Source organism: Engystomops pustulosus, chromosome 5, assembly GCF_040894005.1.
Source record: "Engystomops pustulosus chromosome 5, aEngPut4.maternal, whole genome shotgun sequence".
Classification (NCBI taxonomy): domain Eukaryota; kingdom Metazoa; phylum Chordata; class Amphibia; order Anura; family Leptodactylidae; genus Engystomops; species Engystomops pustulosus.
The window spans coordinates 33,617,029-33,642,102 of record NC_092415.1 but is presented as its reverse complement, the minus strand read 5'-3'; the positions used below and the strand labels follow the sequence as shown (position 1 = coordinate 33,642,102).

Genomic DNA, 25,074 nt, shown 5'->3' with positions numbered 1-25,074 from the left:
CTCCTGATTCTACACTGTAAGGCTACATTCACACGATGTATGCCCGCCGTACCGTAGTACGGCGGGCATACATCAGCGTCGCGGAGAGGAGCAGGGGATGAGCGCAGCTCACTCCCGCCCCTCTCCATAGGAAGATACAGCGCACGGCGCCCTATCACGGGAAAAGATAGGACATGTCCTATCTTTTCCCGGGCTACGGAGCGGTACGGTGCCGCACGTGTGCTGCACCATACCGTTCCCGTACGATGCCGTGAGCCCATAGAAGTGTATGGGGGACGTATATCGGCCGTATATACGTCCCCCATACATGTGTGTGAATGTAGTCTAAGAGAAGTGGAACCGCCTGGTGTTTTTGGACCCTCCTTGATCTGATACCAAGAACTTTATTCTGAGAATTGTATCCACAAATCACTAATAGATGCAGCTTCTTATTCTAGTGAAATCTGGGTTAAAAATTTCTTAAAACCCCCCTCCCTCCCCCCGGGTGACTTGTTAATGGCGGTGACCTTGTCCTGCTAGCGGTGGAGTAGATGATACACCGTGGTGGAGCATTCCTTCATGCGCCTGTACTTTGACATTACCTCTGTACTTTGAGTCTGTCGCCCATGACGGGTGATGCGGAGCCCAGCGCTGCTCACATAGTCTCCGTCCTCTCATCATGACTTTGTTTGGTGTCTTCTAGGCCTGACCTGTAACCTGACATGGCCACAGCCTCACCAGGGCCGGCTAATAGAAGTAGTCATGAAGGTTTACAGCTGCACGTGACAGGTAAGAGCCACTGATTTTCTTCTATATCCTTCAAGGATTTTAAATCTCCAGGATTAAAGGGATTTTTCAGTCTGTGTTGTTGGCTTACACTTTGTACAGGTAAGTAGTTTTGGATTGGCAGGAGTCTAAAAACTGGCACTTGGCTTGGTTGCACCTCGGTTCCATTCTAGTAAATGGGGATGAGTTGCAGTACCAAGCACGGCCACTGTACAATGTATGGCGCTGTGCTGGTAAGAAGTGAGGCAAGTGCTGCAGTCTCTTCAATAGGACAGTCCCTTGAAAGAGGAGGTTGTCTCATTACTTATACTGAAACTTATCCGTGATATATAGGATTATGAGGACCTGACACTTGGGGAAACCCAACAATCAAATGATTCTGGAATGACTGTTCGGAATTAATGTTCTTTGCCAATCATGTAGAAGGGTCCAAAGTAGAGGAGTCTTTTCGGCAACCTACCAGTGAAGGTCTGCAGTGCTTGGTAATAGACGGTGGTCTGCAGGATGTGGACCCAGTCTTATTTGTGCTCTTAGTTAGTCCCACACTGATATCCGTGGCTTATCCTAATGATAAGAAAATTCCTTTAAGGCCTTAAACTTGAACTTGACCTCAAGATCTTAGCGTCCACTTGGTGCGGCCCGTGTAAGGCTGTAGTAGTGTATGCAATGTGGTCTTGAAGTCCCTTCTTCGCCTGTGAACATGGGCCGTCGGTGCCGCACTGGACCCGATTACCAGAGAATGGGAAAAGTTCTTCCTTGTTTTTACTGGAACCAGGTTCTGAAAACCCCTGAAAAGCTTCTATTATCCTGCATTGTGACATTAGTATTAATGGTTACAGAAGCTGTTCCAGTTATGTAATTTTACATAATCATTCATATTATTTTATTTGTATATGTCCCCAATGATTTGTAAAGGGCTACGGAATATGATAGCGCTATATAAATAGATTATTATTATTGACATAGATCAGGCCATAGGGATACGCTGGAATCATAGAGCGGGTCGTTGCTGACCCCTATGTTTCATCTGCTGCAGGGGGTTTGTAGGATTACATAGCAGGCATGGCCCTGGCTATAATGCATGGGTATAATGCTTAAAAGAGCTTCCTGGACTGTTCAGACAGGACTAATCATTCCAGCTCAGGTTGATTAGTCCTGTCTGGAAAGTTCACGAAGCTCTTTTAAGTACGGCAGCCAGTCGGCAGCCAGCTTTCCCAAGGTCCTGAATTTTATAATTGTTTTTCAAGCAAAACCACTCTGTTCAGGGATTAAACAAGATATGTTTCTGCATCAGTGTAGTTACAGCATTCTCAAGGTATGTTTGGTTCACAATACATAAAAGCAAATGGTAGATTTCCTTTAATTTGGTTCCTATTAATGTAGAGGAAGCCGGAGTTCGGCGGCGAACAAGTGTTGCAGTAAAGGTCATGTGCCGCCCTATGTACTGCCTCGCGCAGGAGCCTCAGGATTGCCGTGTTTGTGCTCCAGCCTGATAACAATGAGCTAAATGGATTTTAATGCCTTTTATGAACCCGAAATCCTTCAGTGCGGAGCTGTACGTTCCCGGAACAATGGCTCCTATTTAGAGCTGTTAATCTTCAGATTAATCATTACACGAGAGGAGTTATGTGGCCGTCACAAAGCGGCCCTTACAGTCACTGCCAAGGGGGGCGCCGAAAATCTTCCATACAGAACGTATAGTGTATCGGTACATGAATCTGCTTAGTTTATGTTTTAGTTATTTCTTATCGATTTAATGATGAAGATGCTACAATTTATCGGTGCATGTTAGACCAGGTACTAAGTTTTATTTTGCTGATGGGTGAATGTGGGGTCCAATTCCCCAGAATGGGTGTAAGCGCTGTAGAGTCTGCACCCTGCTACCCCTGGAGATGGGCAAGGACAGCTGTGCCATAGGGAATTACTGATGTAGGAGGGCACAGTGCGTGTCCCACAGTTCTAGTGATCCCATCGATTCTGGATTCATGGACTCCTCATTCCCTTATTCAAAGTTACTGGCAGTACCAATAAATCTGTACAATCTTGGGTCCGGAATCTTTAGTCGGTGGGTTACGTGCGGGTGATACAGAATATATGTAAATTTGACTTTGCGACACTAGGTTTCTTGTATAGACGTCTCCATCCTCCATATTGAGAATATTAAGTAATTGTCAGGAGACAATTCAAGTTAAAGTTCATCAAGTTCAGACTTTTAGACTTGCCAAACCCAAGGTGTTTAAGAGGAAGATAAAGATGTGAAATACACCAGATTTCCTTAAAGGAGTTGTCCCATTGTAGCAACTTAGGCCCAACTTGCAGATCAGTGGGGGTCTCGGTGATGGGACCTCATGGATCATGAGAATTGGGGTCCGATGAACCCCCATTACTCCCCAAAATGATGTAGTACGGTTCTCCGTTATATGTCAGCTCAATAGAGATGAATAGGTCATCTCAGGATGCGGTGGGGGTACATTGGACTCCCGTTCTCGTGATCCTTGGTGGCCCCCATCACTGAGGCCCCCACAGATCAGCAAGGGCCAAATTTGCTATGATGGGATGACCCCTTTAAAGGAAATCTACCAGCAAAATCAAGTATGGATTAACAGGGACATTTGCTCATAGATCTACTCACCGTCACTGTGATAATCTTATATTTGTTATCTATGTTCCCCTTCCATCTAAAATCAACTTTTAAAATTATGCTAATTAATTTGAAGGGCTATTGGGCGATACCCAGAGCCCCTCCATGCTTCAGAGCCACGGACTATTACATGAGTGCCTCCCCCTCCCATCGTGTGCTGGAACGTCCGCTGCTGCAATGAGGTTACATCAGGCAGGGGGAAGTTGCCTGAGGAGGGGAGACAGTTTAACAGCCTTTGAATCTGCAGCACAGAGGGGCTCTGGCAACTTCCCCAGTAGTCTTTCTGGTTCATTAGCATAATGGTAAATGTTGATTTTAGAAGGAAAGAGGCCATAGATAACAGATATAAGAACATTATCACTGTTTAGACAATCCCTGGCCCTAGTGGCGACCCATCTCATGCAAGCTCCTCATTGAAGAGGACCGGAAATGGGAAATTCTGGTATCACAGCAGGACTGGTGTGTGATCAATGGGGGTTGTCTGTAGACCACTAACTCCACCACTACAAGAAAGACCAACTACTGTCAGGTGGACAATACTCTAATCTGGCGGCTTTGTCCTCACTTTATCGATTTTAAGGTGGACTTAGCACTTCAGAGGTCACTGTGATGTGAAGGCAGTTTGATGGGTGCTCCAGGGGGAGATTTATTAAAAGTGAGACAGTACAAAGTTAGACTAGTAGACAGTTGTATGCTGCGCCATGAGGTCAGGTGGTCCTACTTTACACTTCTTAGTTGGATTTGGTTATGTTATGAAAAATCCCTTTTGTTGTACTAGCCATAACGGTGTCTTTAACCATTGAGAAATGTAGCAAAAGGCATTTTTTGGTGCAAATTACAACCTCATTCAGATTAATAAATTTTCCCCAGTTGTGTCTGTCACATGGGGCAAATTTGATGGGAACCTGTCATGCCAATTTGCGACACTAGACCGCCAGCAGGTCCTTATGGAGCGATGATTTAGTGTCCCAAATTGCCCTGTTTTATTTCTGTCTGTGACTGCAATAACAATGTTACTTTTGAAGTTCTAGGAGCCTGTGCATTCATTCAGGGAAGCCGACGTAGTCCACCCTTTATCGGCTTTATTGAATCATTGTGCAGCTCGGGGAGCTCTGGAGTTGAGTTGGATGTGTTTAATAGCCTTTTATAAAGTTATATGTATCTAGCACAGGCCAAAATGTTATAGAGCGATTTAGGGACACTAAATGTCCCCAATTGCCCTGGCAGGTCCCCTATAACGCTTCAAAGACCTGTCTTAACCAAAGATGATATTTTTGAGTTGTAAAGTGCTGCAGATTTTGATGGTGCTATATAAATATAGATTATTATTATTATTATTATTGTCTAGTAAAATGTTTCTAAAAACAAATCCTTTAAAAAAATCCTTGAATAAGAAATTTTTCTTCCATAAGTTTTGACGGGGTAACTATGTTCTCAATATCCCGCTGCAACATCCGTCTGCAGAAAGTAAGAAAAATAATCTAGTGGTTTAATGTACAATTTAGTGAGCGCTCAGGAAATATGTTGTGACCTCATTTCCACAGAATTTTTTTTTGCTGCCTCAGATCCTGCAATTACAATCACCTCTTACCCTTTAGCCGCAGCATTCATCACAGCTGAAATGTCAGGACTTTGCTTTTGGGGCCTTGATGGTTGCAGTTTGGGGCACTTTTCTGTAGTGACTGCACCCCTTAAAATGAAGGCAATGTGTACTGCGGTCCCTGATGTCACCCTGAGGTCCCTACATAAATTACTATGCACACTTGTGTTTTGACAAGCTGTACATTATTTTCTGTTTATTTTCATCATGGGCTCTTTGCATCCCTGGTCATGTGATGTCACACAGGTGCATGGCTTGTTATGTCACACAGCTATGATTACTTTGTGTGATATAAGAAGTCATGCACTTGTGTAACATCACATGACCAGGGGTATAACACGCCGTGCACCTGTGTGACATCACATGACCAGGGATATAACAAGCTGTTTAGCTGTGTGACATCACATGACCAGGGATATAACGAGCTGTGCACCTGTGTGGCATCACATGATCAGGGATATAACGAGCTGTGCACCTGTGTGACATCGCATGATCAGGGATATAACGAGCTGTGCACCCGTGTGACATCACTTGACCAGGCATATGACGAGCCGTGCACCTGTGTGACATCACATGACCAGGGATATAACGAGCCGTGCACCTGTGTGACATCACATGACCAGGGATATAACGAGCCGTGCACCCATGTGACATCATTTGACCAGGCATATAACGAGCCGTGCACCTGTGTGACATCGCATGACCAGGGATATAACGAGCCGTGCACCTGTGTGACATCACATGACCAGGGATATAACGAGCCGTGCACCTGTGTGACATCACATGACCAGGGGCTGGTTTTTATCTCCACAGAACTACCAGCTCTCTCAGCTAAGGTCTGACATGTCCTCTCTAAAATGTCCTCTTGTATGTGAAATATTACATGCTTACCTACAAAAAATCTCCTCCAAAGTCAGGAAAATATGACTCTTCTCACCTCTCACCACAACAGGCTTATGGCTACAGAGACTGAGATACAGATGGTTAAAGATGTGCTTGCTGGATATGCCCGCTGCACATAAAGGTCCAGTTCTGTAGCTCACAGAACCATAAGCCTGATGGCATAAAAAACTAAAAGAAAAGCAGATCCTGCCAGAGGGGGTGCACACCAGTATGTCAGTATGCTTGGTTTACAACCCTTCATCCTGGTGGTAGATTTCCTTTAATTTCTTTCTAGGTACTATAGAACCAAAGATGGGGCTTTCTGAAGTGACACTGATTTTTAAACACTTAACTTGACTCATTTCAAAGTGGTGAGAACAACACTCCTATTCTCAGGACTGCTGAGGGGCTGTTCTTGTAATGGGGGGAGTCCCTCAGCAATCAGAACTTATGGAACTTTCCTTGGATGATACAGATATATATATAATATATGTGTATATCTATATATATCTCTTGTAGTTACCACACTTGATTTCATCTTCCGTAAGACAGACCTAAGTGTTCAGGAACATCTTATAAACTTCTCTGGACGCAGCAGACACTTATCTCGGAGGCTCCGGATCCCATCTCCGCCCCTGTTTGATTTGGCAGCCGCCTTTGTTCTGCTACCGGCTGATGCCCTGAATCATTGCAGACTTGTTACAACACAGTTGGTTCTGCTCTTCGGGTTACTACATTACTTTTTCAGCTCCTATTAAAAGTTAAGGAAGACGTCGTGTCGTGTAATACTAGGTCTCCTGTAATGGGAGCCGCGCAGTCCCCGGCTATTAACACTTTATTGGCTTACAAGCATTTCAGGGCCACTAACCTACAAGAATTTACTGCTCCTTGGGTATAAGCTCTGACGTCAGTAGGGATCTCTTGGCGTATTTGCCTGTTGCATAAACTACATGCGAATTGTAAAGAATTTCTAGCATGGGTCACCCTTGTGGCCGCATTTAAATCGGTGGGTTACGGCTAGGTATACTGATCGGGCAGGTACAGCGTAGATTTTATTTCACCTGGGGCAGATCCCATCTCATCCATTTTGTCATTCTTCTAATTGCTGCATTTTTTGAGCCAGAAGCTCAAAAGGGAGGTAGACCTGTATGCAAAATTTGCATCTGGATCCTTACTAGCAATGGCCCTGTATGGTCCCTACACTGTGTACTGAGCTGTCTGCTTACGGCTGTATATGAATACAAGTGGCTACGGGAATTTTTTTACCCAGCTTTTCATCAGCCTAAACTTGACTAAAACACATCAAGGGGTTGTCTAATTTATTTTTAACATTTGTAATGCAAAGAAGAAGTAAAAAAAAACCCAAGTATCCTCGCCTCATCCTCCTCCTCAATTTCCCACAGCAGCCCCTCCTTCCTCCTGGCTGACTACAGTGTTGACGTCCTGTTTGGGGCTGGTCCCTGCAGCCAATCACAGGCCTCAGCAGGAATGGCTCATCCCTTAGTACATCAGCTGGAGGAAGGCATTGGAGGGGAAGCAGCGTTCCTCACTGGAGCGGCAGAAGGGATTGCACTTTTTATTCTTTTCGTGATCGCTTTCTCCATCTAATTTAAAAATGAAAGAAAAATATCAAGAAAGGAAATGGAGAGTGAATACATTTGTTATAAAGCTTTCTGCAAGTTGTAAGATCTGAGGGTTTTAATTGTTGGTGAATTGTTTTCTTCTCGTTTTTAGTGTCTTGTGCCAAACTGAAAAAGAAGAAGAATTGGTTTGGAACGGTCTACACCGAACTCGCTGCTGACGGGGAAACGAAGAAGACGGCAAAAGCGAGCAGTTCCAGCAATCCCCGATGGGAGGAACAGTTAACTGTGTACGTCCTATCTGTATGCAGCATGGTGCACAAATTCTCACTGTGGTATCTAGTTCTTCCTTAAAGGGGTTCTCCAGCCATAGTAAGTTAGGCCCTACCCACCGAATTGGGCCTATCTTGCTGATCAGTGGGGGTCTCCCACGGATCTTGAGAACAGCTGCTCTAGTCGTCTCTTTGGTGCTGACGAAGATTGCTGAGTGCGGCGCTCGGGTATCTCCATCAGCTTCATAGAGATGACCAGAGGGCAGGAACCAAGCTGCTATAGAAGGCAGAAGGTAGAGAATCTGCCCCCTAAATCTTTCTCTCACCCAGGAGGATTATATAGGACATTGTAGAGATGTAAAGGAAGCACAAGGAGAGAGATAGACACTTGATTTAGGTGCAGCAGCTTCAGTCTGTGCCTCTGTCCTCTCTCAGCTCCTGCTCACTGACATTTGCTTTAAATGTCTGTTCTGTTCCTGATCTAAGTATTTAGGCCAGGGGTGAACACACTTTGTTCTACTGCTCAACATTAAGGTGCCACTTCAGTAACCAGTACCCTAGATGCACCAACTACCAGTGTACAGCACAAAATGCCACCCCAGGAGTTATACAAACCTCAGTACAGCAATACATACCACCCCAGAGACCCCCATCCTCTCCTACTACTGGCACCGCTCTGAGCCCGGACAGTGGATCATAGAACCCGTATCAGGAGTCAGTACATGGAGTGGCAGGTGAGGACTTTTCAGTTGCACTCACGCTACCCGACATCCTGCACCAATGAACACTGCTATAGGTTATGGAAGTCCTCATTGGTTGCTGACTGTCAGCAGGGTGCAGACCGCGTGTGGCTGGTCATCTGTGGGTTGTGCACCCCTGTTCCAGACTTTTAGAGATGAATGTGGCTGCACTTTATGTATTTTTTTTTTCACCAGGAAAATAGGACCGTATTTGGTGAAAATTTTGGTGGTGTCAGAGTTTGGGGAAATTGATGAGTCAGAAGTTTGTGGTGTCCGACTTGACAGCCCTGGCTCCCCCCTCCCCTCTCCACAGACCTGTGTGTAGTCTGATGACTCTGTGACCTCAGTCTTGCTCTATCAAGGCAGATTCAGCAGAAGTTTAAGAAAGAACATCTGGGTAGAGGATGGCAACAAAAAGTGGAGAAAGAGAAAACTTTTGTGCAGTTTCTTAAATTTACTTTTACTACTAATTAATTCCTATTTAGTTAAACCTAAAATGACTCGACCTTTTATAGACATACAATTTTGGCTGCAGATAGACTAAGCAGTGCGGAGAATTGCACTTTGGCTCACATTTGTCCTTAGGGTGGTCCCAATCTCAAAGACCCCCATATTACAAGAATAATCCCTGCACAACTCCTTCAGCTACAACACAATATACAAGATCCCTTGCAGGACCTTGGAAGGTCCGCCAAAGGTTCTCAAACTGCTGAACTGAAAGCAAACGGAAGGGACTGGATCTCTATTCCCAAAACGATTGGTTATAGTGTGGTGTACAGTCAGAAAAGAGAAATCCATTAAAGAATTTTTTTTATTTGTTTAGGGTCCACATTTTTCATACAGGGCCCATGGCAGACTAAAGCCGGGTCCTTCCTGAGGACACTTGTAATCCTTTTTATTTGTGTTGCTCTGCCAAGTCGTCCTGCTTCTACAAAGTTATTCTTGCAAATGTATTTACCTAGACCACAGTTTTTTTTTATTGGCTTTTAAGTCATAAATTATCTGACTCCTCTGCAACCACCCCCAGGCCTAGCTGCTCCTCCCATTGACCTTCCATAGTTATACATGTTAGTTATGACCTCTATACTTATTAGTTCTTTTGTGTTTCTAAGGGTTAAACCAGGGACACTTACTCATAGATCCACGCACTGTTACTGTGGTAATCTAAAGACACCGAAGGGCTCTGGGGTTGTTACCAGAGCCCCCCCTGTAGGCTGTTGCTAATTGTCCCTGGTTTATCATCCTTATCCTTATTACCATACTTACACTTTATAGTGCGTTTTTATTATATACTTTTTTTTTTATGTTTATCTGCTTGTTTGTATAAAAAAAACATAAATCTAATTGCCTTTTTCCCTGTGTTTTTAGGAAGGTAACCCCACAAACTACACTTGAATTTAAAGTATGGAGTCATCATACATTGAAAGCCGATGCTTTGCTTGGGAAAACCGTTGTTGACCTGAGGCAAGCCCTGGAAACACATAATCGAAAATGTAAGATATTGCTGATGAGGAGGAACGGAGCACTGAATTTCACTGCTCGGCTGCGAGCAATGGAGTGCAATGAGTTGCAGGCAGACTAGATAGGCTAAGGTCATACCCGTACCCCCTGAGAAAGCGTGGGCGAAACGCGCGTTGGGGTGTCCGTGGGTAACCTTATTGCACAAATAATGGGTAAGAAGCTGGTCTTTTATATTTAGATCTACCGCTTCATATGTACATTTTTTTCTATATGGGATCATGTTATAGGTAGTCTTATTCATAGCTGGTAGACATACCTGTATTAAGCATGAGGACTTGGCCCAGATCTGTCTTTATTGGGCTTCTTATTTGCATCCAGTGTATGTTTTTAATATATGTAATAAAGTTTGATCTGTAGTTTTACGTTTTCTCGTGGTAGTAAATGTTAATACCCGCGTTCGGCAGGTTCTGTTACTCGTTCCGTTATAAATGGTGTAAATAATAGCGCAGCAGCCAGCAACTTTTTTTTTTTCTACCATTGATAATAGAAGTGTAACAGGAGGTTCGTTAATGGGGAACTCAAGGTGAATGGAAGACCATCCGGTTTTAGTTTGCTACACTCTCCTTAAATGGAAAGTCAAGTAGGAACACTAGGGGTCTAAATAGAATATAACGGTCAAGTAGGAATACTAGGGGTCTAAACAAAGAGTAATGGTCAAGTAGGAACACTAAGGGTTTAATTGGAAAGTCGGGTCAAGTAGAGTCTAAACAAAGAGTAATGGTCATATAGGAGCAATTGTGGTCTAAACAGAGTAAAAGTTAAGTAAGAAAACTAGGGGTCTAAAAAAAAAAGTAGCCGTCAAGTAAGAAAGCTTCGGGTTAAAGGGGTTGTTCGCGTTCTGAAAAAAAACCTAAGGGAGGCCGGAGCAGCGCTGGATTCAGCTTCCGGCCGGCCGTGGCCGGGCACGCCTATCCATCCCTATTCACAGCATTGTGAATGCGGGCCGGAAGGTTGTCGGGTCCGGCCGGAAGCTGAGTTTAGCGCTGCTCCGGCGGCCATGTTTGTTTACATGGCGCCCGGACCGGAGCAACAGCGCTGGATACCGGAGGGCACCGGAAGGTAAGGTAGGACTTTATTTTTTTAAGCAGCGCCCTCCCGGCCTCCCTTTAGTTTTTTTTCAGAACTCGGACAACCCCTTTAAAAAAGAGTAAGGGGCACGTAGAAAAATATGGGTCTACTCGGACAGTAACTATCAAGTAGGGGTCTTAGCATTTATCAGTAAAGAATTATCCATACAATGTTCTATGTAGTATGTTATATATTAATTCTTCTGTTTGTATGCATTTTATTGTTTCTCCTACAGTGGAAAGGGTAAAAGAGCAGTTGAAGCTGTCGCTGGATGGCAAGCATGGCACAGTCCAGACTGGCGAGCTGACCGTCATTTTAGATGGCCTGAGTGTAGAACCCGAGTCCCTCACAGCATGTAATTCCACAGCCCCAGCACCCAGTAAGTACCTGAGTACACGAGCAGGACTCTACGTCACTGTATGGCAATGTGTCTTCTAACTGTTCCCCTTTACTTTGTGCTTGTAGCGGAAATCCAGCAGAACGGAGACGCAATCCGCGTGAATGGAGGAGAGTGTTCATCAGATATTACAGCAGGGTATGTGATGCAGGAGGTATATGCCAGGGTGGCGGGCACATACAGCCTGCTCCATCATCACTGGGTAGCAAGAAGCTGAGCAAAGCTCCTACCTCAGTGGTGGCGGGTGCCAGCGGCGGCACTCAGAGCCCTTTCTGTGGGCACCCGGGCCATCGCCCCAGCACACCAGACAGGACAAGAATCTTCCTGCAGTTCCAAACAACTTAAAAGATGCTGCTTCCAGTCATATTTTGATACTTACTTTGCTACTTTGGACTGTAGAAAGAGGGAGAATGAGTAGACAGGGCCAAATGATCTTTGGAGGACCTCCTGCTGGCCCCACAATTTTCTCTCTGTACAGAGGGACACTGGAAAGAAGCTAAAATGATGAAAATGTTCCATCTTTCTACTGTGTTGCTGTCCTCAGGAGGCCAATATGATTGAAAGTTGTTGAACAGGGAGCAATAAGTTACTGCTTTAATTTTTAGTTGGCACCTCGCAATAAATAAGGGGGGTTTTGGGTTTCAGTTTGGGCACTCGGCCGCTAAAAGGTTCGCCATCACTGTCCTACCTTGTAAGCAAGATATCCATGATCCACCCTATGTATAATGGTGATCATGCAGATTCAACACCTCTTTGTAAAATGTTCATATTTTTGGGGAAATAGTCACATTGTAGTAAAGTACAAAAGCTGCAGGGAAAACTTCAGCTGGCATACAATGTCTTACTTTACTTTTGGCTTGTCACCAAGTAAATGTGCCCTGGTGTACAGCGCCCGGTGTCATGCTAGAAATCTCTCGGTAATCATTGGTAAGAATTTCTCGCTGTTTGTAAACGGGATGCACCTGATTTTATTCCAGTTAACTTCTAGCCCCCTCAGGTAGGGGATGAAATGTCCTTTCTAGAATTCCCTCTTTTATGTAAAATCTTGCCTGTTTAATTAAAAAAAAGACTGCTCCAAGGTCATGTGAAAATGGGCAGAGAAGAGTCATATTTTGCCTGACTTTAGTCAAGTTTAGAGTCTGCAGGAGATGAGTCATTTCTGACGCCCCTGTGTTCCACCTGTGTTCTTGTCTTTCAGATTGTGGTTCTGTGAGCTACAGAACTAGAGATACGGACAGTTTAAAAAGTGTTAGTTTGATTTTAAGCTTCGGCTCACGTTTCTGACTACATCTTAAGCAGCCTGTATCTCTGGTTTTCATGTGATCTAAAGGATGTAGATGCTTGGGTGAGATTTGTCATGGCTTGTGCTCCAGTTTTCTGGTGTACTAGCCTTGAAATAATCTCAACTAATTGCTCGCAGCCAAGAATTGCGATTATTTTCCCCCTTGCCCGACCTCCCCGAGGAGGGGCGTGAAGGGGGTCGTGTCCGGACGCTGGAGGGACAGGCAAATTAATTATAGGCCGCACTTGTTCTCACGCAGTTGTAGTACAATTATACGCCAGGCATAGTATTGTCAGATATATCAGGGTTCACGCCAGCCATGGGTGCACCATCCATGTGGCGAGTTGAGCCTCGTGCCTCAGGCGGCAATGCCTTCCACCGTATTGGAGTTAGCATCAAGGGTGCAGTCAAATGCCATAAAGAAGGACCTGACACCTAAAAATAGTGTCTCTTCGGACCAGAACTCGCTTACTCAAAAAATAACCTGATGATGCTTCTACTGGGGTTGGAGAGGGGCCTCCGGCAGCAGAGGCTTTAGATACATCCTTGACACCAGCAGCATGTTTCTAGGTAGTATAGAACCAAAGCTAAGGGAAACTGAAGTTATTCTTTCCCTGCAACCTCTAAAAGTGACTCATTTCTGGCTCATTTTCACATGACTTTGGCAGAGATTTTATTTTTTATAGATAAATGGCGTAGATTTAACATAAAAGAGGAAATCTAGAAAGGTCATTTCATACCCGACCTGAAAGAACTGGTAGTCTAATGGGGTACAATCTGCTGATAGGTTCCCTTTAAGTATGGATGAAGAATGTTGTGTCACCGAGGTGGTATTATGTGACATCTGGTAGCTGATTCTTTGTTTGTGTACATTTTGGTAACTGGAAAGCCATTTCTAGGGTTAGGCTGTACTAGGGGTCAATGGAGTTCTGGCAAAAACAATGCATTGTGTCCTCTGTCTGCCATTGGACAGTTCCATGTCATATCATTTTCTATGGGACCGATGAATTGCTGAGTGCAGTGTTCTGCTGAATTCATCGGTCTCAGAGACTGTTAGCTCAGTTTCCACGCGCTGTTTATTTACATATAACTTGATGTAAATTAATATTGTTCTTTTTCTATCCCCTTTGAAGATCTTCTAGTGACGTTCCCAACGGGACAGCTAATGAAACGACATCCAGTTACAGCGAGCAGAATGCCTTCAATGCACAAATAGCCAACGGAGACGGCACTCGCTCCCCTTCTCACGTTGCAGCCAGACCCAAAAATACACCAGCACCAAATCCACTTACTGCAGAGGCTGGCACTACAACTGGTAGGCACGGATTTCTCATTTTTCTAGCATGCCCTGTAATAAACCCGTCAGCCCTCATTGATGGGAGTAAGTGGATGGAGTGAATGAGGGTGAAGCACTTTCAGGACCAGTTATGCAATAAACTCATCTTGGCTTCCATACAAGCCTCTGTCACAAGACGGTGAAGCAGCGAGGCTCAGCTTACAGCATTGGCTTTTGAACACCTGGCTTCAATTAACCCTTTTACTGCAAGGAATGATTTGCAGATAAAAGGGAACCTGTCACCAGATTTTACCCCATTAAACAGCCCCTTCAGGAAGGGTATGAAATGTCCTGTCTAGAAATCCCTCTTTCATGTGATATCTTACCCGTTTACCTATATAAAATCTCCAGCAAAGTTATGGGAAAATGAGCATAGAAGAGTCATATTTTCAGATGAGTCAAGTTAAGAGGCTCCAGGGTAGTGTCTCTTCAGACATCCCTATCTTCAGTTCTGCAATACTGAGAAACATGCTGCTGGTGTTATATTAAAGATAAGAATCTCATCAGGTCGCATAGCTGGTGCTACAGACGTTTTAAAGACATAGTTAGAAAAGTAAGCTTGAGATAAATTAAGAAAAAGGCGAGAATTGGATTTTTAGCTGCCTGTATCTCCAGTTCTGTAGCTCACAGAACCATAAGCTTGATACGATCTGAAAGATGAAATTCTTTTTATTATGACACCAAAACCTTTGGATACTATAGAACTAAAGATTGGAGTCTCTGAAGTGAGACTCCCTCCCACTGCCTCTAAACTTGACTCATCTCAGACAAAGCAAGACTCTTCTCTGCTCCTTTTCATATGATTTTGGAGATTTTTTTTTTTTTAAGATTTCACAGAAAAGTGGGAATTCTAGAAAATACATTCCATACCCTACCTGAGGGGGGTAGTAGTTTAATGTGGTAAAGTCTGGTGACGGGTTCCCTTTAAAGACAATAATAAAGATGGTGATTTCCCGTTTTACTTGGGTGCAGCCGTGACTCGTAGCAACTGACTGGTGACAAAGACAAACAGGAAACGGTTTTCATCTCTTTTTGTTTCAGTTCCTGGTTCTCCCCGTGGTGAAGTTCAGAACTGAAACGGGGTATTTTGGAGAATAATGTGGCGATTCCAGTCAAAACACATTGGGAGCTGCTTTCCTGCGCTGCTGTGTGTCGCCTGGGATGAAATATGTCCTGTAGCAGCTTAAAATTCCTGCTTTTTAACATTCCCATGTGATTGTAGAATTAGGGATTAGGGAAAACATTGTGCTTTCCAGTATGTACTGGTTTGGTTGTACATAGACGGGACTCCTCATGTCACAGCCAAGCCCTATGGACGGTAGTATAAGGCCATACATAGTCTGTAACCTTGTGCGGTGCACATTTGTTAACCCCTACCATTTATGTTATTATGATGTCCAATCCTAAATCAGTGGGGGCTGAGGTTCCCCCAGTGCACGGAGCTTCCATGGCTGTCCGCTGTATAGGTTCCTGCAACCTCTTCAGTGTTAACAGCCCCGTGATCACATAGCAATCCCTAGAATGGGGGTAGGTCACCAATATTACATGTGCATACAGTGCCCATCCATCTTCAGTGGCTGTCATATAGACAGCATTTCCTGCTCACTCCCAAATAACAGGAGAAGCTCAGCTGATCCCGGCGGGAACGAGTTGTTGAAGGGAATCTGTAAGTAATTTTGACCATACAAAGCTGCAGATAGTGTTAGGTTTTGGCCCGGATTTTTTATATAACATACAATGTGTATGCCCAGATGGAGAACTCCTTAAAACTTGACAGTGGATCATTAATTACTTGTATCAATTCCACACTGTTTTCTACATCTAGATGTTTGCCGTCATTCTATAGGAAGCTTCATCATTGTAATTCTTTTCAATAGAAACCGGTCCCTGGTCATGTGACACAAGTCACACAAGTGCACGGCTCTTTATATCCCTGGTCATGTGACGTCACACAGGTGCATGGCTCGTTATATCCCTGGTCATGTGATGTCACACAGGTGCACGGCTCGTAATATACCTAGTCATGTGACGTCACACAGGTGCACGGCTCGTTATATCCCTAGTCATGTGATGTCACAGAGGTGCATGGCTCGTAATATACCTAGTCATGTGATGTCACATATCTGCACGGCTCGTAATATACCTAGTCATGTGACTTCACACAGGTGCACGGCTCGTAATATACCTAGTCATGTGACCTCACACAGGAGCACGGCTGGTTATATCCCTGGTCATTTTCACATAGGTGCACAGTTCGTTATATCCTTGCTCATGTGATGTCACACAGGTGCACGGCTCGTTATCAACTGGAAGTTAACAATGAAGTTTCTTATAGAATAACAGCAAGCAGAGATCTAGAAACTGTGAGAAATTGATAGAGAAAGTATATCAGGAAATTTGTATAACTTTTCATTACAGAATCAATAACCTGTATTCGCAGAGACGTGTGCATTGATCTGCTTTATGTTATATAGCTTTAGCAGCTCCTTCCATGGTTGTATCTTGCTTTCTGCTACGTTTCCCATGTTGGACAGACTATAGTCTTTGTTATCTTTGGCTCTTTGTGACTATTGTTCCTTTTCAGTTAATGGCACGTCTGCTGCATCAGAAGCCAATAACACGTCTTGCCATGAAGCTGCGGCAGCTCCTGCAGGATCCCTCATATCAGATAGCACGGACTCTACGACTAACACATTGGACACGGCGGCGACTTCCACCTCTGATAGTGCTGCTCCTGAAGCTGTAAGGGCTACGGACTCTGTGTCGTCCTCTGCTGCGGGCAGCCCCAGTCCTGAAGCTGCAAAGCCCCGGCAGTCGTCAGTGGCTGCTGCTGCGGAGCCTGTGAGACAGCAGCCGGGCAGCGGTGCGGAGCCTCTGCCACCGGGGTATGCTGGAGGATTATCTACCTTGTATTACAGCAATGTCTGCAGTGCGGGGACGGCTCTCTGGCTCGTCTCCATTCACTTGTCATCAGAGCTTTCCCTGTGGTCGCTCTTCATACTGCATTCTGTGATTTTCTCGAAAATTAACCCCTTGTCTTCTGTAAGCATTTGCTGCAATGGCCACAGGTTTCTGCACCATTATCCTTGTCCTTTCATCATTTAGTTATTCTCTATTTTCTTCGACTGAAGTCTTTGTCAAGCAGCAAGAGCTATCGGTGTCATAATGTGTTTGATGTGCCATCAAAATCAATCACTTGCTTACATATCCAGGCACCGTGAATGTGGTAATTTTCTTATATTTGTCATCCGTGGCCTCCTTCCTACTAAAATCTACTTTTAAAATTATGCTAATGAGCCGCAAAGGCTCCTACACTGTCTCCTCTTCCCTATGCTTTCCGTTATATTACACAGTGGGAGGGTGGAAAGTGCTCCTGCACAGTGTAACAGGTTGTGAAGCTACAGCATGCAGCGTCTCTAGTAACTCCCCTAGAGGCCTTCTGGTCATTAGCATAGTTTTAAAAGGTGCTTTTAGAAGGAAGAAGAAAGATTAATTACCCCAGTCATGGTGCATAGATCTGTGATTAAGTGCCACGGCTTTATCATGATGGATTTTGATGGTAGATTTTTTTGTGGTGTGGATTGAGGCCAAAATACCTGTAATCCTGGTGAGGTCTCTGAGAGGATCACAATGATATCCTTCTATATCGTGAAACATTCAGCTTTTTGCAAAAAATAGATCTTTGAACGGCGTATACATATGACCAGTAAGCAGTCAGGGCTGTGAAGTGTCATCCTGGAATGTCCTCTCCAGGCTTGTTTGATGTCCCATAGTCAAGGTACATGTACTTTTCTTGTGGGACAATATTTAAGGCAGTAGGAGGCAGGCCAATGTCTTTCTTCTCCACCCCCCTTGACTCTTTAGGTCACTTGTATGCATTGTCATTTTTCTGTGTAATGCCAGAATATAGAAGGACCTCATCATTGTGAAGTTTTCACTGCATAACAGGTTGGTCATAGCTTGTGGACCCAAATCCTCTTGAGCAGTTGCCTTTAAAGGGAACCTGTCCATTAAACAAACCCACACTAGCTAAACATATGTTTAATTCCTGCTATTATTCAGTAGTACAACTATCCCTATATTGTTCTCCCCAATGCCTGAAAAGTTCTACAGTCCGTTTGTAAAGTTGACTCGCCATCTATGCGTATTGTTGTTCTTCTAGCTCAGTCATGCTTCCAGCTTCCTAATTGAAAAGGGGCCTGCTTTTTCTTAAAGGGAACCTGTCACCAGGAGACCCATTTTTAGCACTCCCCCAGTCCCCACAGAGCATAGTACATATGCTGCCAAAGTGTTTTTGTATAAAAAATTGGTTTTGCAGAAAAAAAAGATATGTTATATTGCACCTTTCATTAGCATCTGCTGTGTGACTAGGCAGTTGCCCAATGGGAGGGGCTGGAAAGGAGCAGTTCCCCCCCCCACCCTTGGGAAACAGCTACTCCATGTGACCTTTTCAAATCTATGAAAACACCCATCACTTGGCTTAGCCACTCCCCCTGCTCCTCTACAGCCAATCCCGAGTGTGGGGAGTTATTCATATATTTGAAAAGGTCACATGTTTCCCAAGGGTGTGGGGTGGACTGCTCCTTTCCAGCCCCTGACAGTGGGCAACTGCCTAGTCACACAGCACATGCTAATGGAAGGTACAATATAACATATCTTTTTTTCTGTAAAACCTATTTTTTATACAAAAACACTTTGGCAGCCTATGTACTATGCTCTGTGCGGACTGGGGGAGTGCTAAAAATGGGTCTCCTGGTGACAGGTTCCCTTTAAGGCAAGTGTGACTCAGCTCAGCTACATCATTCCCTCCTCCCTCAGGAAAGAGTGAGACGCTGGCTGTGTGTGACTCACTGAAGAGAAATCAGCCCCCCTCCAGGAATTCTCTTCAGGGTGTCACACAGCCAGAGTCTCCCTCATTTCTGAGGGAGGGGAGAGTGAATTGGGGATGCAGCTGAATAGTAAGGAATATTTCGGAAGTGGCTTCAAGGAATGACGATGATCGGACTCACATGGGGTGATTTTCATAACTTTATGAACGGAGTGTGGACCTTTACAGGCATGGGGAGTAACAATATAGGGATAGTTGTACTGCTGGTTTCTAAGATTTGTTTAGTGTTGATTAGTTTAAGTAAAAGGTTCCTGTTAAGAAGACCTGTTCCTTTCTCTTGATTTTTTGGTAAATAATTGTAACAATTCTTAAGGCGTGTGCATTGTTCCCTTTACACCCTAAGAGTGTATTCCGCAAGAAGTAGGGAATAAAGGGAACTGCAACTGCAGGATCACAGGGTTGGTTTGTAGCACATGACACACAGATCTGCACAGGTGCTGCGGGCACAACACGGTAGTGGGTCAGGATGTGGTTTTGTACCTGTGCTTAGAGTGCAGTATTTGTAGGAATAGTTTCTTTGCTATGATAAACTTGACCTTGAGTGCACACAGGGTTCATACTATGGCCCATACTGTTTGTGTCACACACCCTATTAAAGGTACCATTCATATAAGGTATAAATAATACAATAATATAATAAGCAAAAGATTCTGATTTTGATGGGTTTGTTTATGGCTGAGGTTCTGTGGATCTTCAGATCCTGCAAATTCCTAAATGCAAAAAACCCCGGCATCTATAGTGCGCCAGAGATTGCACAGGGGCCATTTATTTCTAAGGCATCCTAAGGCAATCCTATACACACACAAAGTTAGAAGTGTATTCCAAAAGTCTAAAGCAAAGAATATCCCTCCTGCGCCTATTTTGTATCCATTTCCTCGGCATTAGAGCTCCCATGCCTGCGAAAGAAATCCTAAAATAGATCAGGGCAGCCTCCGTCATTTAACATTGATTTCCCCTTTGGCAAAGTATAGATCACCGTTTACGGCGCTCCATAGAATGAAAGCGACCAAAGTATTTTCAGATTTGGCAGCGATACAGCAGAATCTCATTGAAATCCATGTGACCCGTCTACTTGCAGACGCAAACTCTGTGATAGGCTTTAGTCATAAGTGACTTAACACTAGCTTAAATATCAGAGATAAAAGGGGGTTTTGACCGCAATTCTTTTAATGACCTATTCACATCATAGGTCATCAGTAGGTGGTGGGTGGGGGTGTGACACCCAGCACCCATCAGCTGTTATATGCTATGGGTGGAACTGGGAAATCACTGCTCCTCCGCCTGTAGTGTAGCCGCTCCCCATAGAAGCGCATGAGAGGCCATGGTTTTCTATTGTGCGATTGGTTTATAGAGACTATAATAAACTTTTATCTGTTTCTTTGCAGATGGGAGCAACGAAAGGATCCCCATGGTAGAACTTACTATGTTGATCACAATACGAGGACTACAACGTGGGAGCGGCCACAGCCTTTACCACCCGGGTGAGTCTATTATACATAAAACTTTTTTTTAAGGTTTAAATGGAAGTTACAATAGTATGGAGTCTGATATTATTATGTCTGCAGTAATGTGATACTAGAAAGCCATAATGTGGTCACTTATACCCAGGCTATTTGCTTCCTACATCACTTATCGGGGAGGGGGGGGGGGTGTCACATACTGTGGGGATCAGCTCTGCGCTTCCTATTCAACACTGCAAAAGTCTGACTATAGTGCACTATAATGCAATGTGATCTTTAGGGTTTGACCACTTTATTAAATTGGTGATAATGGGACCCCTATTCTCGTGAACGGATATGGTCCCGCCATTCAGGCTCGCACCGATCAGAATGTTATCCCTTTACCTGGGGATAGGGAATCACAATACTGTTTCTTCCCTTTCTGTCTCGCTAGGGGATATCTCCAGCATTACTAAAATAATAAATTCCTCGTTGTTTTTCAGATGGGAACGAAGAGTAGATGACCGAGGTAGGGTGTACTATGTTGACCACAACACTAGAACTACAACATGGCAGCGGCCTACTATGGAGTCTGTCCGAAACTTTGAGCAGTGGCAGTCACAACGCAACCAACTCCAGGGAGCTATGCAGCAGTTCAACCAGCGATACCTCTACTCGGTAATTTAGACGACTTGTAGGAATTAATCATACTTCTGGATGCATGGATTTAGTAGTCAATGTAAAGATGGAATTAATGACCTGCAATCAAAACAGTAAATTTGCATATGACTGCACATGTACACATACACACACATACATGCTTGCATGCACGCACATAAATACATATATGCTTGCATGCATGCTCGTACACACGTATGCATGCATGCACATACAGACATATACATGCATGCATTAATGCTCATAAACACATAATGGGGCTCGTTTACTAAGGGCCCGAATCGCGCACTTTCGTCGATTTCCTACTTGCCCTGAATTTCCCCGGGATTTTGGCGCACGTAATCGCATTTTGGCGCACCGGCTTTCACGTGACAAATCGGGGTGAGTGGCCGTCGGACAACCCGACAGATTCGGGAAAACCGTGGAATTTAAAAAATTATTTGTGTCGCAAGATCAGCACTCACATGCACCAGGAAGAAGCAGGTGAACTCCGGCGGACCTCGGTGCAGCAGCGACACCTGGTGGATATCGGGTGCATGGACCTTAGTGAATCAGCAGACCCGAATCAGCGTCGGAGAACGCACTGAGTGCGTGTCGGAATCAGCGTCGGAGTGTAGACCGGTCATGTAATTAGGTGGTGGTAGACCAGACATATCCCTGCATTTCTATGAGTATTAACATGGGAATTGTTTATTCCTAGGCTTCAATGTTATCAGCAGAAAATGATCCCTTGGGACCTTTACCACCAGGATGGGGTGAGAGAGAACAGGATTATTATAAAGTTTAACTAATGCATTACCATGTGGGAAAAAATTATCTCCATTTGTTTTCCAGAAAGAAGAGTGGACTCCACAGACAGAGTGTATTTTGTGAATCACAATACAAAAACCACCCAGTGGGAAGACCCTCGGACTCAAGGGTAGGGAGAAGTCCTGTGCATTCACATGTCATTGTGCTGTATGATAGAGCCGTCCCATCACATTGCTCCATTCCATGTTCAAGAAGAGTTGCTTTTTCTATTATTTCCGTCTCCCAGTGTTTGCCTTAATGCTGCGCACTTACAGAAACAAAACAAAGCTCCATAGATGTGGCTCGTGTCAATCAGTGTGTGTGGGCGGGGTTATCAGGACTCTTACTGTCTCTCCTAGGAGTCCTGTCAGGATTTACTCTGCTTTCTAACTATGAAATCCTGCTCCAAACATTACAAAACAAGATCTCTGCTCGTAGTTATTAAGATGCACATCCCCGTAATGGGTGCCAGAACTAGTCCTAGGGCGCCAGTGTTGACCTCAGCAGCATGACCTTCTTGTATACGGTTATCACAACTGTGTCTTGTAATGTGCTCGCCCTACAGTGTTATCATAATATGACCAGAGAAGTTTTTTCTTTTCTTTTTTTTTTTAAAATTTAACTCCTTCGTGTTACCAATTTGGGATTTCATCAAGTTACTGCAAGCAGAGATGCTCTCAAATAGACACAACGAAACGTCCCTTTAAGGACCGTTTTACACTCGTAAAACACCGGGGGGTGGGGGGGTGTACTGAGCTACCATACTGTGGTTTTGCCCTGTGTGTCCTCGTCCTTAAAGGGAATTTAAGGTTCTCCAGGCTGCTCCTGTACAAAGTATAGATGGAGCCTGGAAGTTTATCACATGTCACCTACATGACACGTGAAGTAAGTACGCATGCCACGAATAAAGTATGCGCATGGTCCAGCCGCAGCCTGCGCAAGCCTATACGCCTCATTTATCCAATCTACAATGATCTTGTTGTCCATAGAAAATAGTCACTGTTACTAAAAGGGATCATACAGCCTCAACAAGTTATCCCCTATTCGCATGGTTAGGCATAACTTGCTGATTGGTGAAGGTCTGACTCACCAAGATTTTATATAGATTTTTCTTTAAAAACTAACTTCATTTTTATTTATTAGGCGGCTGGCCACCATACATATAACCCTTGCCATCCTCTAACCTTGTATATGAGGGCTGGACAGATCCTAGGGATCATTCTCCCACAAAAATTGGGCTTGTACGTCCAACTTTTTTAGGCCAGGCCTAAATTAGGTCCTAGTGGGGTAGATATTATAGAGGATTTGTCCACCCAACACCATATGGATGATGCTTATATGAATGCTGATGGCATGTGAACTGCTGCTTGTCTCATCCCCGCTGCAAGCCTCCATTCATGCTTGGTGTACCTTAGGTAGACAACAGTAGATGACACTATTAAAGAGGACCTCCCACATACTTGTATTCCACATGAAGTAACAGGCTGGGGAATGGGTTTAGTGCCCCTCTGTTATTCCTCCTGGAACTGTATATTATACAAGGACATCTACCACCAGGATGAAAGACTGTATGTAACTGAGCCTGAGGGGCTCCATGCTGCATTAACACCTATGGAGCCTGGAGCCCTTCAGGCTCATTTGCATACAGTCCCTTATCTTTAAGGCGATGAGCCACTGCTCATATATTCTGACACTGCATCAGTCTCATAGTGGATTCTCAGAGAAATAACAGAGGGATAACACAACGTAAAGCACTAAGACAAAAAGACACCCCTACTTGGTGGTTATTTCTTGGGAAATGCAAGTATTTGCTCCTCTTGTAACAACTATTGGCAGTGCATAATATGTGTAATGATTATTGTGATCGGAAAGGCTTCTTATTAATGGTTGCTCCCTCCCCACAGTTTACAAAATGAGGACCCTTTACCCGAGGGCTGGGAAATTCGGTACACAAGAGAAGGGGTAAAGTACTTTGTAGATCACAACACAAAGACCACTACTTTCAATGACCCCCGGACTGGAAAGTCATCAGTGTAAGTAATGGGAAGTATGGCTGTCACAGTCAGCTCTGCGCTGCGGCACAGCGTGGTGGGGGTGTAGTGTGAACAGGAGGGTGAGGAACACACAAGTGGTTTTGTTTCTTATGGCAGCTGTGGATCATTCATTACTTTAGTGTCGGCCTCCTATAGCAGCCGGCACGATGTCACCCATGGTGATGATAATTCATTCACTGCCATAAAGTCACTTGTGTGTTCCCAGCCTTACCACATGGTTATACTGGTTATATATCCATCTGTGGTGTGCGCATCTATATACCTGTATACTACACATATACAGCGCGTATAGATCTTCATCTGCAGTCTGGAAATCATGTTTTATTTCCATTTTGGCTCATCCGATATGCGGCTTTATTCACATTGGCGTTGTCATGTCACATCTTTGGATAAATAAGGGATTTTGGGGGCAATTACAAATACTTTATTCAGTAATTATTGTTTGGGGACAATTACAAATTTTTTTTCAATATTTATAGCAGAAATTTTAATAACCTATTTATATAAATCAGAGCTCAGCTTTAATTTTCTCATATAAGTTTATAAAATTAAAACTGAGCTCTGATTGGTTGCGGATTTCCTCTTAAACCAGAAGCTGCGCCAAAATTGGTTTGTATGGGCAACAAAGCCAGTAAGCCAATCGGAGTGCAGCTCTCATCTTTCAAGAGATAATTGTAAAAAAATGAAGCAGAAATGTAATTGGTTGATATGGATAACAATGATCCAAGACATTCCAAATACAAAACGCTTTCTGCCCACAGCAACCAATCACAGCACAGCTCTTTTTTTTTTCCACTGCTGTGGTAAACTGAAAGCTGCATCATGATTGGTTTGTATGAGCAATAAAACCAGTAAGCCAATCAGAGTGCCGCTTTCATCTTTCAAGAGATGAATACAAAAACAGAGCAGCAATGTTATTGGCTAATTTGGACAACAATAACCCATAATGACAATTTCAAACTAAAACCACCGAACAGCTTTCTTTTTCAATTTTACACTGCTGTGGTAAATCGAAAGCTGCCCTGTGATTGGCTGCTAGGCAGTTTCCTATACATTAGACCTTGACAGTAATTCAGCTCACTCAGTGTCTTAGTAGCTCATAGCAACCAATCGCAGTAGTGCTTTTATTTTTCAAGAGAGGG

General features: G+C 44.0%; 1 protein-coding gene across 2 annotated transcripts in view; it reads left to right on the top strand.

The window, feature by feature from the left end:
• The window catches only part of WWP1 (WW domain containing E3 ubiquitin protein ligase 1), a 65,543-nt gene that overhangs the window by 27,861 nt on the left and 12,608 nt on the right, over nt 1–25,074 (top strand). For both annotated transcript variants that reach the window (XM_072151589.1, XM_072151590.1), the window contains exons 2-13: nt 683–768; nt 7,623–7,758; nt 9,849–9,973; nt 11,305–11,448; nt 11,535–11,604; nt 13,882–14,063; nt 16,669–16,969; nt 20,358–20,453; nt 20,915–21,089; nt 21,790–21,844; nt 21,924–22,008; nt 23,783–23,911. In XM_072151589.1, coding sequence (XP_072007690.1) covers nt 702–768; nt 7,623–7,758; nt 9,849–9,973; nt 11,305–11,448; nt 11,535–11,604; nt 13,882–14,063; nt 16,669–16,969; nt 20,358–20,453; nt 20,915–21,089; nt 21,790–21,844; nt 21,924–22,008; nt 23,783–23,911 — 1,565 coding nt within the window. In that variant the 5' untranslated portion in view covers nt 683–701. The remainder of the gene's footprint in view (nt 1–682; nt 769–7,622; nt 7,759–9,848; nt 9,974–11,304; nt 11,449–11,534; nt 11,605–13,881; nt 14,064–16,668; nt 16,970–20,357; nt 20,454–20,914; nt 21,090–21,789; nt 21,845–21,923; nt 22,009–23,782; nt 23,912–25,074) is intronic.